The following is a 14,402-nucleotide window of genomic DNA, read 5'->3' as shown; positions in this document are numbered from 1 at the left end:
TCTCAGTAAATGGCAGCATAAAAAAAAAACAAGATCTGTTTTAAATGAGAAGCATAGCAGTCTACCTAACAACTGTTTTTAACTAAACAGTTTGGTTTTGCATGAGAACTACAATTACATTTAATTATTACAATTTGAGGGCTAAAGGCTCACACCTCCCTTAAATGAAGAAAAAATACAAATAAGATAAGCTACAAGAATATATACATCAGATCAATTGTATGCTAGTATAAGCAGAATGTGGCCACGCCCACCTATGATGATGATGATGGTTGAAAATTTGAGATATACTACAAAACAAGCAGTAACGTTGAAATAAATGGGTAAGTTTTTCAGCATACGGTCCTGGACACAGTTTATCCCAAACACAAAAGCCAGTAAGTTTTTACTCCGTTTAGTATTAACCTCCTCTTCATATCAAAGTGAAAAAATTTGTTTGTTTCTAGTTTTTCAATATAAAATTTATTTTTATCCTAGTCGGACTATCATTAAGTCCTTCCAAAGGCAGAAAAGTGGATGCACAATTCTCTTTCAATTTAAAATACATTCTCATTATAGATGGTGTGTGAGTTGGTTTTGCATATTTTCTTGAATCCAAGTCGAGGAAGATGGTCTTCCAAGCTGAGTACTGAATGAAAGTTAATTTCATCTATGGTTTATTTCCTCCGTTTTTCCATCATGCCACTTTTTTAGGCAATATCTTCAATTTCTTCTAGGTGTTCACTGCATGTATTTTCCATGAAGTTCCACACACTGATAATGCACAATCATTCGCATTACAGCAGTCAGGAACTTCATGCCGTTGGCATTACTGTAGCCAGGAACTTTATGAGAGCTGTACATCCATCAAGTCATCAATTCTCGGGATCTGCTGCCATTAGGCACCTAAAGGCTGAAACTCAATACACAGACTGCCAAGGTACTAAGAGGGGCTTTTCCTTTGCACATAGGCACCATGGGAAGGCAAAGGTTAGAACTTTGCGACACAAGATTCTTCTCGCTTTGGAATCTCAGACCAGACAGGTTCTGGAGGGTTTCCTTAGTGGCGCGGTGGCCTCGAAGCCAAGGGATCCCCTAGGGGGATCGACCTCTTGCCTCCCATGTGTACCCAAGAGGGGTCCCAAGCTAGGACACCTCCCGCAGATCACCCGAGCGGAAGTGGCGGCGTGTCCGTCGGTCCGTCCTTCCGGCCCGCCGTCCGCCAACTTCCGGCGGCGGGTGGGCGCGCGCCAGGTAACGACCTTCTGCGCCGAGGCTCGGCCGTCGGCGGCGTGTGGATGGAGGCCTTGGCCCCGGGCCCGGCTCTGCGGGGCCGGCGGCGGGCCAGGGCCTCGGGCTCCGTGCTCTCGGCGCTGTCGCTGGCCGCCGTCGTGCTCTCCGCCTTGTTGCGGGCGCCCCCTGCAGGTGAGGCTCGGCGCCGCATGGCGGGAGCTCTGGCTGCCGCGGCTCCTCACGAGAATTGCGTTGGTCCCGTGTCACGTGACTCCGTTTACACAAAGAAACCCTCTCTGGCTGGGACTGCACCAAAGAGCCTTGTTTTGTGTAGGAATCTTGAAGAGGGCCACATTTGCACAGTGTCGTGCAGGAGGTCCAGCTCCAGGATTATCCGAACTTTGAATTAAAAGTGCCTTAATAAACTTAAGCCCGTGGCTCATTGCCAGCCTTGTGTTTCAGAGCGAGTCTATATAGCGATTAATGGTACCGAATCTGTGCGGTGAGCCCAGTGAGCGTTTAGACATCCTTGAGAGTGGAGCGCCCTCTGTTGGTTCTGGATGTAAAATGCAGGGTGTAGTTGGAGGTGGAAACAGGTATCCCAGTTTCTAAAAACATAGTGGAGAAAGAAATGAACTAGATTGGCACTTTAGCTAGAAGGGTTTGGTTGCTGTGTGTGTTGAAATTATAGACTCACTAACAATAATCTATGTTCCATAGATCCTAAATAAATGTACTAAAGATACACTTGTCAGAGTTAAAGTTTATTCAAGAAACCAAGGATACAGATGTAGAAGTGTGAAGAAAGGGATACTGTGGATAAAGGAAAGAAATGGGACATGCTTACTAGTTTTTGTTAACTTGACACACACTGTTGTCACTTGGGAATAGGAGATCTCAACTGAAGATTTGACTATCCAACTGACGTATGAGCACGTCTGTGGGGGTATTTGCTTAGTTGATTTTGATGTGGGAAGGACTAGTCCTCTGGGCGTGGTGTCATCCCTGGGCCGGTGGTCCTGGGCAGTGTAAGAAAGCCTGCTGAACAAGCCAGAGGAAGCTAGCTAGCAAGCACGATTCCTGGTAGCTTCTGCTTAACTTGCTGTATCCAAGTCGGGGCTTAAGTCCTTCCTTGATGCTTTTGCTTTCCTGGATGGTGTGTAACCTGTTAGGTGAAACAAACCCTTTTGAACCCTTCTCCCAAGTTGATTTGGGGCATGGTTTTTATCACAGAAACAGAAAGCAAACTAGAACTGGGAGAGGGATATGAAGATTACTCTTACATAAAGTCCAAGCGTCGGGCACAAAGAGTTCTGTGAGGATAAATTGTTTAATCATTTTGCCTGAAAAAGGTGCACTCGAGTATGGATCTTGGCCTCGCACCTGGTAATGCAAGTTTGTGTTTTTGTTTAAAAATATTGCCTGCCTTTTTTTCTCCATTAAGGACTATCAGAAGTAGGATACACTTTTAGTATCTTAACATGTAAACTGTTAATAGTAAATGCTGATAATTATATAGGACTTCATAGCTCCTATGATAGTCCTGTACGGCTGGAATTACTCGCCAGTTTCATTTTGCAGATGAAAAGCTTCAAACTTGTAGTTTTCAGTAACTTTCCTGATGTAACCATGTGGCAGAATTTGCATTTAACCTCTGCTGTGGCCTTAATGCCGGGCTCTGTCCTCTGGACTTGCTTGCTGTTAAGGCTCGTTGGGATTAAGGCTTTACCAGTAGGCATAGCATTGCGTTTCCCATTAGTTCTGTTTTCGGGCAACACTCCACCCTATGCTCATTCAACAATGAATGAAGACTCTCAGGATGTTTTTCAAAATTATTTTTCTTCACAGTTTTCACCTCAAAGGTGTAGCACTTGCAAGCGATTCTTAAACACGAGTGCTTCCATCAGTACAGTTTGTTCCGAGGAAAGTGATGCATGTGGATAAATAACTGTGTCCCATGACAGCCGATTAATGAGGTCAGGCAGGAAGTCTGAGGGAGGAGGGGTTTCTGATACGGGTCCTGTAAGGTGGGAGGATATTGTAAGCAGACACAGGAAGGCCGTGTTAAGATTTATAATGGGTAAGCCACAGGTATATGGCATTCTTTAAGGGAGATGCAGAACCATAGGTAACATGTCATAGGAGACTGAGCCATAATTCCCGAAACGGAGTCAAGAAAAATTATACTCTTATTTTAATACTTAGGAATTAAAGACAAGACACACTTTGACCCCTTGTTTTCCTTCTGTTTTTCACAGTTGGACATTTGGCTCGAGTGCCAAGAGGTTTTCGCTTGACTCAAGATACGCTGAAAATAGTGGGATCAACACATTTTCCTGGTACTCATAAACAGCTTTTGAATAATTGGAATTTACTAGCCTCTGTTTACAGTTTAGCAGACCTGCTGAAAAGTCTCACGTTCCCCAGTTACTCTCCTCCTGCCGAGCTGAATTAAATGGTTTCTGTAAAGCTGTAAAGCTGGAGTCATCCAAGGACAATCCTGTGTGCAAAGAAAAGTTATTTCTAAAAGTTAATCTGAGGTTTCTTGTAGTGTTTTTTTTTTTTACTTGTATGCACTCCTCACTATGGTATAAAATGTGGGGAGCTTAAATATGCTAAAATAATTTCCAGGTGAGATCTAAATACAATAAAGATTTTGGATATGTACTTTCAGAGTAGTCTGCACGTGAGGTGCAGCCGCAACTTTTTGAATTTTTATTGAGTTGGTTTTCTTGCCACGAAACACCTTTAATTTATTTATTTTTTTTAGTTGATGAGGTTGACAACTGTCAGCCCTCTCTAATTCTGTACCGTCACTCATCATGCTGTCACGAGGCACCTGTTGTCATGTAGCAGGCACTCCTGAACACTACCCGGTGCCTTCAGATTGATGTTTGCTGTTCTCGTCTTAGTTAAAACCACACGTTGTATGGCCGCTGTATGACACTGTTTTATGTTGAGGTTCTTTAAGTACTTCATTCCTTTACATTTGAATAGTGTTCTTACATATGTGAATGGTTTTACTTCTCTTAAGTCTGTCTTAGGAGACTCCTTTATGGCCAACATATCAGTGATCTGTTTAACCAATGGAAGAAATGCTAAAGTACTATCCCGAGAGCCTGACCCTGTTTCTCTTAATACACGCAGGTCCAAATTTCCTAGTGTTCATGTCGACACCTGTTACTGTCCATCTGTGTGTGTGTGTGTGTGTGTGTGTGTGTGTGTGTTTTATGACGTCCATCCTAGTTGTGTGTGAAATGATACCGTCTGTGGTTTTGAGTTGTAGTGCTGTTAATGACCAAGGAGGTGCCTCCTCTCAAATACCTGTATAATATGTAGGTATCTTTTTGCAGGAATGCCCGTTTGAGACCATATCTAGGTCTTCTTTTGTTTAGTTGTAGAGTTCTTTACGTATCTTGACTGTTGGAAGCTTATTAGATATCATATGACTTACGGGTATTTTCTCCCTTTCTGTGAATTAATGTTTCCTTTCCTTTCCCTTTTTTTTTTCTTGTGAGATGGCCTTTCTCTGTGTAGCCTTGGCTATCCTTTGATAGCTCTGTAGACCAGGCTGGTCTCTGTGTCTCTCCCAAGTGCTGGGGCTAAAGGCATGAGCCATTACCACCCAGTTGTATTTTTTACTTTTTTGAAAAATACAGTTTAAACTTTGATGGTCTCACTCTATTCTTGTTTCCTTTTTAAGAGTCATTTTGATCCATTCTTAGTTAACTTCTGCTTTTGATAAATGCTAGAGCTAACCTCATTCTTTAGTGTATGGCTGTCCTCTTGTTGAAGGGATTATTCTGTCTTTTGAAGTCTGTCTTGTCACTGTTATTGAAAGGCAGTTAGCCATACCTGTGGGCTTAGCTGATAGGCACTCCAGTCTGCTCTATTGGTCGGCATGTCTGCTGCTTATGCCAACATCTTGCTATTTTGATTAATTGTTGCTTTATATTGAGTCTTTAAGTGCTTTAAGGTGCTTAAATTTTGTTCTCTTTATGATTTTTGTTGCTACTGTGGGTCCTTGAAACTCTACATTAATTCTATAATCAGTATCAATTGCAACACAGCGTGCACTGGGCCTGTAAAATAGGAGTCCTTTCCTTGAGCGAGTGTTAGATAGCCTCCCATTTGTGTCAGCCTAATTTCTCGTCAAGCTGCACACAGTCTACGGTTATCAGGATATGAGGTTGTGGTTACGTTGTTTATTCCTATTTAATTTTAATGCTATTTTAAATGAAAGAATTTAATGTTTTACATTTAATGTTTAGGCTTTGGCTTGTTTCTTGCTGGTTCTAGACATGCAGCTAATACTTCCACATTGATAGGAGTTTTTTGTCATTTGCAAAATTTATTGGCTGACACCTGGGAGTGGCCGCACGTCTTTGTTTCCAATATGAATGTAATTTCCTTTCTGTACAGTTGCTTCCTTTACAGCTCGTCAGGGCTGATTATAGCAAATTACCTTGTGTCGCCTCTGTCTGGGGGTCTGAGAGAGCAGCTCAGGTTCTGAATATTCAGCATAATGCTAACTGGTCTCAAAGATGCTCTTAATCAGACTGAGGAAGATTCCTTCTGTTCCCGTGTGTTGAATGATTTTGCCATGAAGAGTGTTGGATTTTTGTCAAATTGTCTTTGTACATCTGTGGAAAGGACCATTTGATTTTGTTTATTTTACTACTTTGATGCTTTATAGTGATAGTTTTTTTTAATAAAGTAGCCTTCCAGTTTTGGAACAAATTTCAGTTGATCATAATGTTTAATCCTTTGTTCCTCATGATGTATGGTCCTTTCCTTTGTTAAAGAAACAACAACATTGTGTTACTTATATGTTTGGAGGATGCGGAGGGGGGGGTCCACAAAAGCCACCTTCCACCTTTGTGTGGAGGTCGGAGGACAAAGTAAAGGAGCTGGTCCTCCCTTCAGTCCTCTGGGTGCCGCACATTGAGTTTGTTCTGTCAGACATGGTGGGAAGTGCCTTCAGCTGCTGAGCCATCTCACTGGTTCTCTCTACGCCTTCTCTGTGACGCTGGAGTTCATTGCTGGCGTTCTGAGCTCTGTCTTCATGGAGGCTTGTAGTCTTTGGATTTTAACTTTAGGATGGTGGCGACTGTAGAACAGACTCTCGCATATTTCCTCATCTTTCCTGAAGCAGTTTGTGAAGGATTATTGTTAATTCTACTTTAATTATTTTATAGAGTTTTCTGGGGAAATCCATCTGGTTCTGGAATTTGTAAAATATATTTTCATAGTAATTTACTCTGCTTTTAAGCTTATTCATATTTATATCTATAATCCTGTCATTTAAGGAAAGAGGAGAGGCAGTAGTTAAGGATCATTTATATATAACTAGTTACTAATCTTTGTGGCTTTTATTATAAGCAAAGAGAATCCTTCGTTTATAGATTTTGATGGATCATGAAGTGTCTAGGTGTGTATATCTTTTTTTTTTTTTTTTAAATTTTTTTTTATTTTTTTTTTATTTTTTATTAACTTGAGTATTTCTTATATACATTTCGAGTGTTATTCCCTTTCCCGGTTTCCGGGCAAACATCCCCCTCCCCCCTCCCCTTCCTTATGGGTGTTCCCCTCCCAACCCTCCCACCATTGCCGCCCTCCCCCCATAGACTAGTTCACTGGGGGTTCAGTCTTAGCAGGACCCAGGGCTTCCCCTTCCACTGGTGCTCTTACTAGGATATTCATTGCTACCTATGGGGTCAGAGTCCAGGGTCAGTCCATGTATAGTCTTTAGGTAGTGGTTTATTCCCTGGAAGCTCTGGTTGCTTGGCATTGTTGTACTTTTGGGGTCTCGAGCCCCTTCAAGCTCTTCCAGTTCTTTCTCTGATTCCTTCAATAGGGGACCTATTCTCAGTTCAGTGGTTTGCTGCTGGCATTCGCCTCTGTATTTGCTGTATTCTGGCTGTGTCTCTCAGGAGCGATCTACATCCGGCTCCTGTCGGTCTGCACTTCTTTGCTTCATCCATCTAGTCCAATTGGGTGGCTGTATATGTATGGGCCAAATGTGGGGCAGGCTCTGAATGGGTGTTCCTTCAGTCTCTGTTTTAATCTTTGCCTCTCCCTTCCCTGCCAAGGGTATTCTTTTTCCTCATTTAAAGAAGGAGTGAAGCATTCACATTTTGATCATCCGTCTTGAGTTTCGTTTGTTCTAGGGATCTAGGGTAATTCAAGCATTTGGGCTAATAGCCACTTATCAATGAGTGCATACCATGTATGTCTTTCTGTGATTGGGTTAGTTCACTCAGGATGATATTTTCCAGTTCCAACCATTTGCCTACGAATTTCATAAACTCGTTGTTTTTGATAGCTGAGTAGTATTCCATTGTGTAGATGTACCACATTTTCTGTATCCATTCCTCTGTTGAAGGGCATCTGGGTTCTTTCCATTTTCTGGCTATTATAAATAAGGCTGCGATGAACATAGTGGAGCACGTGTCTCTTTTATATGTTGAGGCATCTTTTGGGTATATGCCCAAGAGAGGTATAGCTGGATCCTCAGGCAGTTCGATGTCCAATTTTCTGAGGAACCTCCAGACTGATTTCCAGAATGGTTTTACCAGTCTGCAATCCCACCAACAATGGAGGAGTGTTCCTCTTTCTCCACAACCTCGCCAGCATCTGCTGTCACCTGAGTTTTTGATCTTAGCCAATTGCACTGGTGTGAGGTGAAATCTCAGGGTTGTTTTGATTTGCATTTCCCTTATGACTAAAGATGTTGAACATTTCTTTAGGTGTTTCTCAGCCATTCGGTATTCCTCAGCTGTGAATTCTTTGTTTAGCTCTGAACCCCATTTTTTAATAGGGTTATTTGTTTCCCTGCGGTCTAACTTCTTGAGTTCTTTGTATATTTTGGATATAAGGCCTCTATCTGTTGTAGGGTTGGTAAAGATCTTTTCCCAATCTGTTGGTTGCCGTTTTGTCCTAACCACAGTGTCCTTTGCCTTACAGAAGCTTTGCAGTTTTATGAGATCCCATTTGTCAATTCTTGATCTTAGAGCATAAGCCATTGGTGTTTTGTTCAGGAAATTTTTTCCAGTGCCCATGTGTTCCAGATGCTTCCCTAGTTTTTCTTCTATTAGTTTGAGTGTGTCTGGTTTGATGTGGAGGTCCTTGATCCACTTCGACTTAAGCTTTGTACAGGGTGATAAGCATGGATCGATCTGCATTCTTCTACATGTTGCCCTCCAGTTGAACCAGCACCATTTGCTGAAAATGCTATCTTTTTTCCATTGGATGGTTTTGGCTCCTTTGTCAAAAATCAAGTGACCATAGGTGTGTGGGTTCATTTCTGGGTCTTCAATTCTATTCCATTGGTCTATCTGTCTGTCTCTGTACCAATACCATGCAGTTTTTATCACTATTGCTCTGTAATACTGCTTGAGTTCAGGGATAGTGATTCCCCCTGAAGTCCTTTTATTGTTGAGGATAGCTTTAGCTATCCTGGGTTTTTTGTTATTCCAGATGAATTTGCAAATTGTTCTGTCTAACTCTTTGAAGAATTGGATTGGTATTTTGATGGGGATTGCATTGAATCTGTAGATTGCTTTTGGTAAAATGGCCATTTTTACTATATTAATCCTGCCAATCCATGAGCATGGGAGATCTTTCCATCTTCTGAGGTCTTCTTCAATTTCTTTCTTCAGTGTTTTGAAGTTCTTATTGTACAGATCTTTTACTTGCTTGGTTAAAGTCACACCGAGGTACTTTATATTATTTGGGTCTATTATGAAGGGTGTCATTTCCCTAATTTCTTTCTCGGCTTGTTTCTCTTTTGTATAGAGGAAGGCAACTGATTTATTTGAGTTAATTTTATACCCAGCCACTTTGCTGAAGTTGTTTATCAGCTTTAGTAGTTCTCTGGTGGAACTTTTGGGATCACTTAAATATACTATCATATCATCTGCAAATAGTGATATTTTGACCTCTTCTTTTCCGATCTGTATCCCTTTGATCTCCTTTTGTTGTCTGATTGCTCTGGCTAGAACTTCAAGAACTATATTGAATAAGTAGGGAGAGAGTGGGCAGCCTTGTCTAGTCCCTGATTTTAGTGGGATTGCTTCAAGTTTCTGTCCATTTAGTTTAATGTTAGCAACTGGTTTGCTGTATATGGCTTTTACTATGTTTAGGTATGGGCCTTGAATTCCTATTCTTTCCAGGACTTTTATCATGAAGGGGTGTTGAATTTTGTCAAATGCTTTCTCAGCATCTAATGAAATGATCATGTGGTTCTGTTCTTTCAGTTTGTTTATATAATGGATCACGTTGATGGTTTTCCGTATATTAAACCATCCCTGCATGCCTGGGATGAAGCCTACTTGATCATGGTGGATGATTGTTTTGATGTGCTCTTGAATTCGGTTTGCCAGAATTTTATTGAGTATTTTTGCGTCGATATTCATAAGGGAAATTGGTCTGAAGTTCTCTTTCTTTGTTGTGTCTTTGTGTGGTTTAGGTATAAGAGTACTTGTAGATTCGTAGAAGGAATTCGGTAGGGCTCCATCTGTTTCAATTTTGTGGAATAGTTTGGATAATATTGGTATGAGGTCTTCTATGAAGGTTTGATAGAATTCTGCACTAAACCCATCTGGACCTGGGCTCTTTTTGGTTGGGAGACCTTTAATGACTGCTTCTATTTCCTTAGGAGTTATGGGGTTGTTTAACTGGTTTATCTGTTCCTGATTTAACTTTGATACCTGGTATCTGTCTAGGAAATTGTCCATTTCCTGGAGATTTTCAAATTTTGTTGAATATAGGTTTTTATAGTAAGATCTGATGATTTTTTGAATTTCCTCTGAATCTGTAGTTATGTCTCCCTTTTCATTTCTGATTTTGTTAATTTGGACGCACTCTCTGTGTCCTCTCGTTAGTCTGGCTAAGGGTTTATCTATCTTGTTGATTTTCTCAAAGAACCAACTTTTGGTCCTGTTGATTCTTTCTATGGTCCTTTTTGTTTCTACTTGGTTGATTTCAGCTCTGAGTTTGATTATTTCCTGCCTTCTACTCCTCCTGGGTGTATTTGCTTCTTTTTGTTCTAGAGCTTTTAGGTGTGCTGTCAAGCTGCTGACATATGCTCTTTCCTGTTTCTTTCTGCAGGCACTCAGCGCTATGAGTTTTCCTCTTAGCACAGCTTTCATTGTGTCCCATAAGTTTGAGTATGTTGTATCTTCATTTTCATTAAATTCTAAAAAGTTTTTAATTTCTTTCTTTATTTCTTCCTTGACCAGGTTATCATTGAGTAGAGCATTGTTCAATTTCCACGTATATGTGGGCATTCTTCCCTTATTGTTATTGAAGACCAGTTTTAGGCCGTGGTGGTCCGATAGCACGCATGGGATTATTTCTATCTTTCTGTACCTGTTGAGGCCCGTTTTTTGACCGATTATATGGTCAATTTTGGAGAAAGTACCATGAGGAGCTGAGAAGAAGGTATATCCTTTTGCTTTAGGATAGAATGTTCTATAAATATCCGTTAAGTCCATTTGGCTCATGACTTCTCTTAGTCTGTCGACATCACTGTTTAATTTCTGATTCCATGATCTGTCCATTGATGAGAGTGGGGTGTTGAAATCTCCCACTATTATTGTGTGAGGTGCAATGTGTGTTTTGAGCTTTAGTAAGGTTTCTTTTACGTATGTAGGTGCCCTTGTATTTGGGGCATAGATATTTAGGATTGAGAGTTCATCTTGGTGGATTTTTCCTTTGATGAATATGAAGTGTCCTTCCTTATCTTTTTTGATGACTTTTAGTTGGAAATTGATTTTATTTGATATTAGAATGGCTACTCCAGCTTGCTTCTTCTGACCATTTGCTTGGAAAGTTGTTTTCCAGCCTTTCACTCTGAGGTAGTGTCTGTCTTTGTCTCTGAGTTGTGTTTCCTGTAGGCAGCAGAATGCAGGGTCCTCGTTGCGTATCCAGTTTGTTAATCTATGTCTTTTTATTGGGGAGTTGAGGCCATTGATATTGAGAGATATTAAGGAATAGTGATTATTGTTTCCCTTTATATTCATATTTGGATGTGAGGTTATGTTTGTGTGCTTTCATTCTCTTTGTTTTGTTGCCAAGACGATTAGTTTCTTGCTTCTTCTAGGGTATAGCTTGCCTCCTTATGTTGGGCTTTACCATTTATTATCCTTTGTAGTGCTGGATTTGTAGAAAGATATTGTGTAAATTTGGTTTTGTCATGGAATATCTTGGTTTCTCCATCAATGTTAATTGAGAGTTTTGCTGGATACAGTAACCTGGGCTGGCATTTGTGTTCTCTTAGGGTCTGTATGACATCAGTCCAGGATCTTCTGGCCTTCATAGTTTCTGGCGAGAAGTCTGGTGTGATTCTGATAGGTCTCCCTTTATATGTTACTTGACCTTTTTCCCTTACTGCTTTTAATATTCTTTCTTTATTTTGTGCGTTTGGTGTTTTGACAATTATGTGACGGGAGGTGTTTCTTTTCTGGTCCAATCTATTTGGAGTTCTGTAGGCTTCTTGTATGCCTATGGGTATCTCTTTTTTTAGGTTAGGGAAGTTTTCTTCTATGATTTTGTTGAAGATATTTACTGGTCCTTTGAGCTGGGAGTCTTCACTCTCTTCTATACCTATTATCCTTAGGTTTTATCTTCTCATTGAGTCCTGGATTTCCTGTATGTTTTGGACCAGTAGCTTTTTCCGCTTTACATTATCTTTGACAGTTGAGTCAATGATTTCTATGGAATCTTCTGCTCCTGAGATTCTCTCTTCCATCTCTTGTATTCTGTTGGTGAAGCTTGTATCTACAGCTCCTTGTCTCTTCTTTTGGTTTTCTATATCCAGGGTTGTTTCCATGTGTTCTTTCTTGATTGCTTCTATTTCCATTTTTAATTCCTTCATCTGTTTGATTGTGTTTTCCTGGAATTCTTTCAGGGATTTTTGCCATTCCTCTCTGTAGGCTTCTACTTGTTTATTAATGATTTCCTGTGTTTCCCTAAGTGTGTTCATGTCTTTCTTGAAGTCCTCCAGCATCATGATCAAATATGATTTTGAAACTAGATCTTGCTTTTCTGGTGTGTTTGGATATTCCATGTTTGTTTTGGTGGGAGAATTGGGCTCCGAGGATGGCATGCAGTCTTGGTTTCTGTTGCTTGGGTTCCTGCGCTTGCCTCTCGCCATCAGATTATCTCTAGTGTTACTTTGTTCTGCTATTTCTGACAGTGGCTAGACTGACCTATAAGCCTGTGTGTCAGGAGTGCTGTAGACCTGTTTTCCTCTCTTTCAGTCAGTTATGGGGACGGTGTGTTCTGCTTTCGGGCGTGTAGTTTTTCCTCTCTATAGGTCTTCAGCTGTTCCTGTGGGCCTGTGTCTTGAGTTCACCAGGCAGCTTTCTTGCAGCAGAAAATTTGGTCTTACCTGTGGTCCCGAGGCTCAGGTTCGCTCGTGGGGTGCTGTCCAGGGGCTCTCTGCAGCGGCAGCAACCAGGAAGACCTGTGCCGCCCCTTCCGGGAGCTTCAGTGCACCAGGGTTCCAGATGGTCTTTGGCTTTTTCCTCTGGCGTCCGAGATGTGTGTGCAGGGAGCAGTCTCTTCTGGTTTCCCAGGCTTGTCTGCCTCTCTGAAGGTTTAGCTCTCCCTCCCACGGGATTTGGGTGCAGAGAACTGTTTATCCGGTCTGTTTCTTTCAGGTTCCGGCGGTGTCTCAGGCTGGTGTCCTGCCGCTCCTGGGCCCTCCCCCACGGGAGCCCAGAGGCCTTATACAGTTTCCTCTTGGGCCAGGGATGTGGGCAGGGGTGAGCAGTGTTGGTGGTCTCTTCCGCTCGGCAGCCTCAGGAGTGCCCACCTGACCAGGCGGTTGGGTCTCTCTCTCACCGGGTCTGGGAGCAGAGAGCTGCTGCGGGCCGGGATCCGCGGGTGTGGGACTTCCGGTAAACACAGACCGTGCCTCCTAGAGAAATTCTGCTTCCGTGTCCCAAGCTCACCAGGCAGCTTTCTTGCAGCAGAAAATTTGGTCTTACCTGTGGTCCCGAGGCTCAGGTTCGCTCGTGGGGTGCTGCCCAGGGGCTCTCTGCAGCGGCAGCAACCAGGAAGACCTGTGCCGCCCCTTCCGGGAGCTTCAGTGCACCAGGGTTCCAGATGGTCTTTGGCTTTTTCCTCTGGCGTCCGAGATGTGTGTGCAGGGAGCAGTCTCTTCTGGTTTCCCAGGCTTGTCCGCCTCTCTGAAGGTTTAGCTCTCCCTCCCACGGGATTTGGGTGCAGAGATAGGTGTGTATATCTTCTTGAATTTTCCCTTGCTGAAGTTCAGTTATCTTCTTAAGTTTGTGTGTGGGTTTGTGATAGTTGTGAATTTTGGGAAGGTTTTAATCAATGTTTCTTCAAGCATTCTCTGTAATGTTTTGCTCTACTTTTCCTGGTCTCTGATGATTTCCTTGTATCCAAGCCATGGTTCATTTACCTTTATTCTCAGGTTTGTGGCTCTGAGTCTGGATTTCCCCCTCCCCCCCACCCCCAGTGGCTTCTCTAAAGGCTTCTGTTCCTTCTGCTGCTTAGTCTCCTGCCGATGTTGACACTGCCATTTTCCTTTAAGCTAATATGCTTTTTAGTTTGGATTTTTCTGGTTCTTCTTAATCTTTTCATTGATATTCTCTATTTGAAATGACTGTAAATCATATTTTTATTAGTATTTGAGGTACAGTTTTCTTGGCTTATACTTAAAATAGCAAATTTAATATTCTAATCAGTTGAGCCAAACTTTTGTTCTTTCTTAAGGTTACTTTACTATATTTTTTTTACTTGTGTATTTCTTTAATCTTTTTTATTTGTCTTTTTTTAAATTTGAAAACAGGACATTTAAAATAATATTGCATAGTGATTCTGTAAATAAAATTATTTGCCTTCTTAAGATAGGGAGGTGTGTTTTGGCTAACTTTCTTTTCTTTGCCTATTAATTCCAAGGTCAGTTAATTTAGGGTAATGAGTAGCTAGAATCTTAAACATTTGTCACCAGTTAGTCCTTTAGGCTTTATAGAGGGTTCTCTGCCCTCCTCCCTTTTGGCCTAATTTTAGTTTACATATAGACAGGTGACAGTTATGTCTTCCTCTCTTCTTTAAGCTGTGTATGACCTCAGTTGCATTCCGACGTGAATGTACACAGTCCTGGGCATGCTTACATTCTTATGCATGGATTGGTGTTCTTCTTTCTCTTTGGAATG

At 41.6% G+C, this 14,402-nt stretch overlaps 2 protein-coding genes across 9 annotated transcripts in view; one reads left to right on the top strand and one right to left on the bottom strand.

Moving 5' to 3' along the window:
* The window catches only part of Spmip7 (sperm microtubule inner protein 7), a 55,208-nt gene extending 53,829 nt beyond the window's left edge, over nucleotides 1-1,379 (bottom strand). The window contains exon 1 of the mRNA NM_001401550.1: nucleotides 255-1,379. Coding sequence (NP_001388479.1) covers nucleotides 255-339 — 85 coding nt within the window. The 5' untranslated portion in view covers nucleotides 340-1,379. The remainder of the gene's footprint in view (nucleotides 1-254) is intronic.
* Zpbp (zona pellucida binding protein) overlaps nucleotides 739-14,402 on the top strand; it is a 197,521-nt gene continuing 183,857 nt past the window's right edge. For 2 of the 8 annotated variants that reach the window (XM_063273482.1, XM_063273483.1), the window contains exons 1-2: nucleotides 739-919; nucleotides 3,471-3,551. In XM_063273482.1, coding sequence (XP_063129552.1) covers nucleotides 739-919; nucleotides 3,471-3,551 — 262 coding nt within the window. Of the gene's footprint in view, nucleotides 920-1,028; nucleotides 1,405-3,470; nucleotides 3,552-14,402 lie in introns of those variants that run through there. The other 6 variants (XM_039092302.2, XM_006251505.5, NM_001025139.1 and 3 more) reach the window with 5 other exon arrangements.

The sequence above is a fragment of the Rattus norvegicus genome, chromosome 14 (assembly GCF_036323735.1).
Source record: "Rattus norvegicus strain BN/NHsdMcwi chromosome 14, GRCr8, whole genome shotgun sequence".
NCBI classification, from domain to species: Eukaryota; Metazoa; Chordata; class Mammalia; order Rodentia; family Muridae; genus Rattus; species Rattus norvegicus.
The sequence above is the reverse complement of the archived record's forward strand: the minus strand, read 5'-3'. Positions and strand labels throughout refer to the sequence as shown.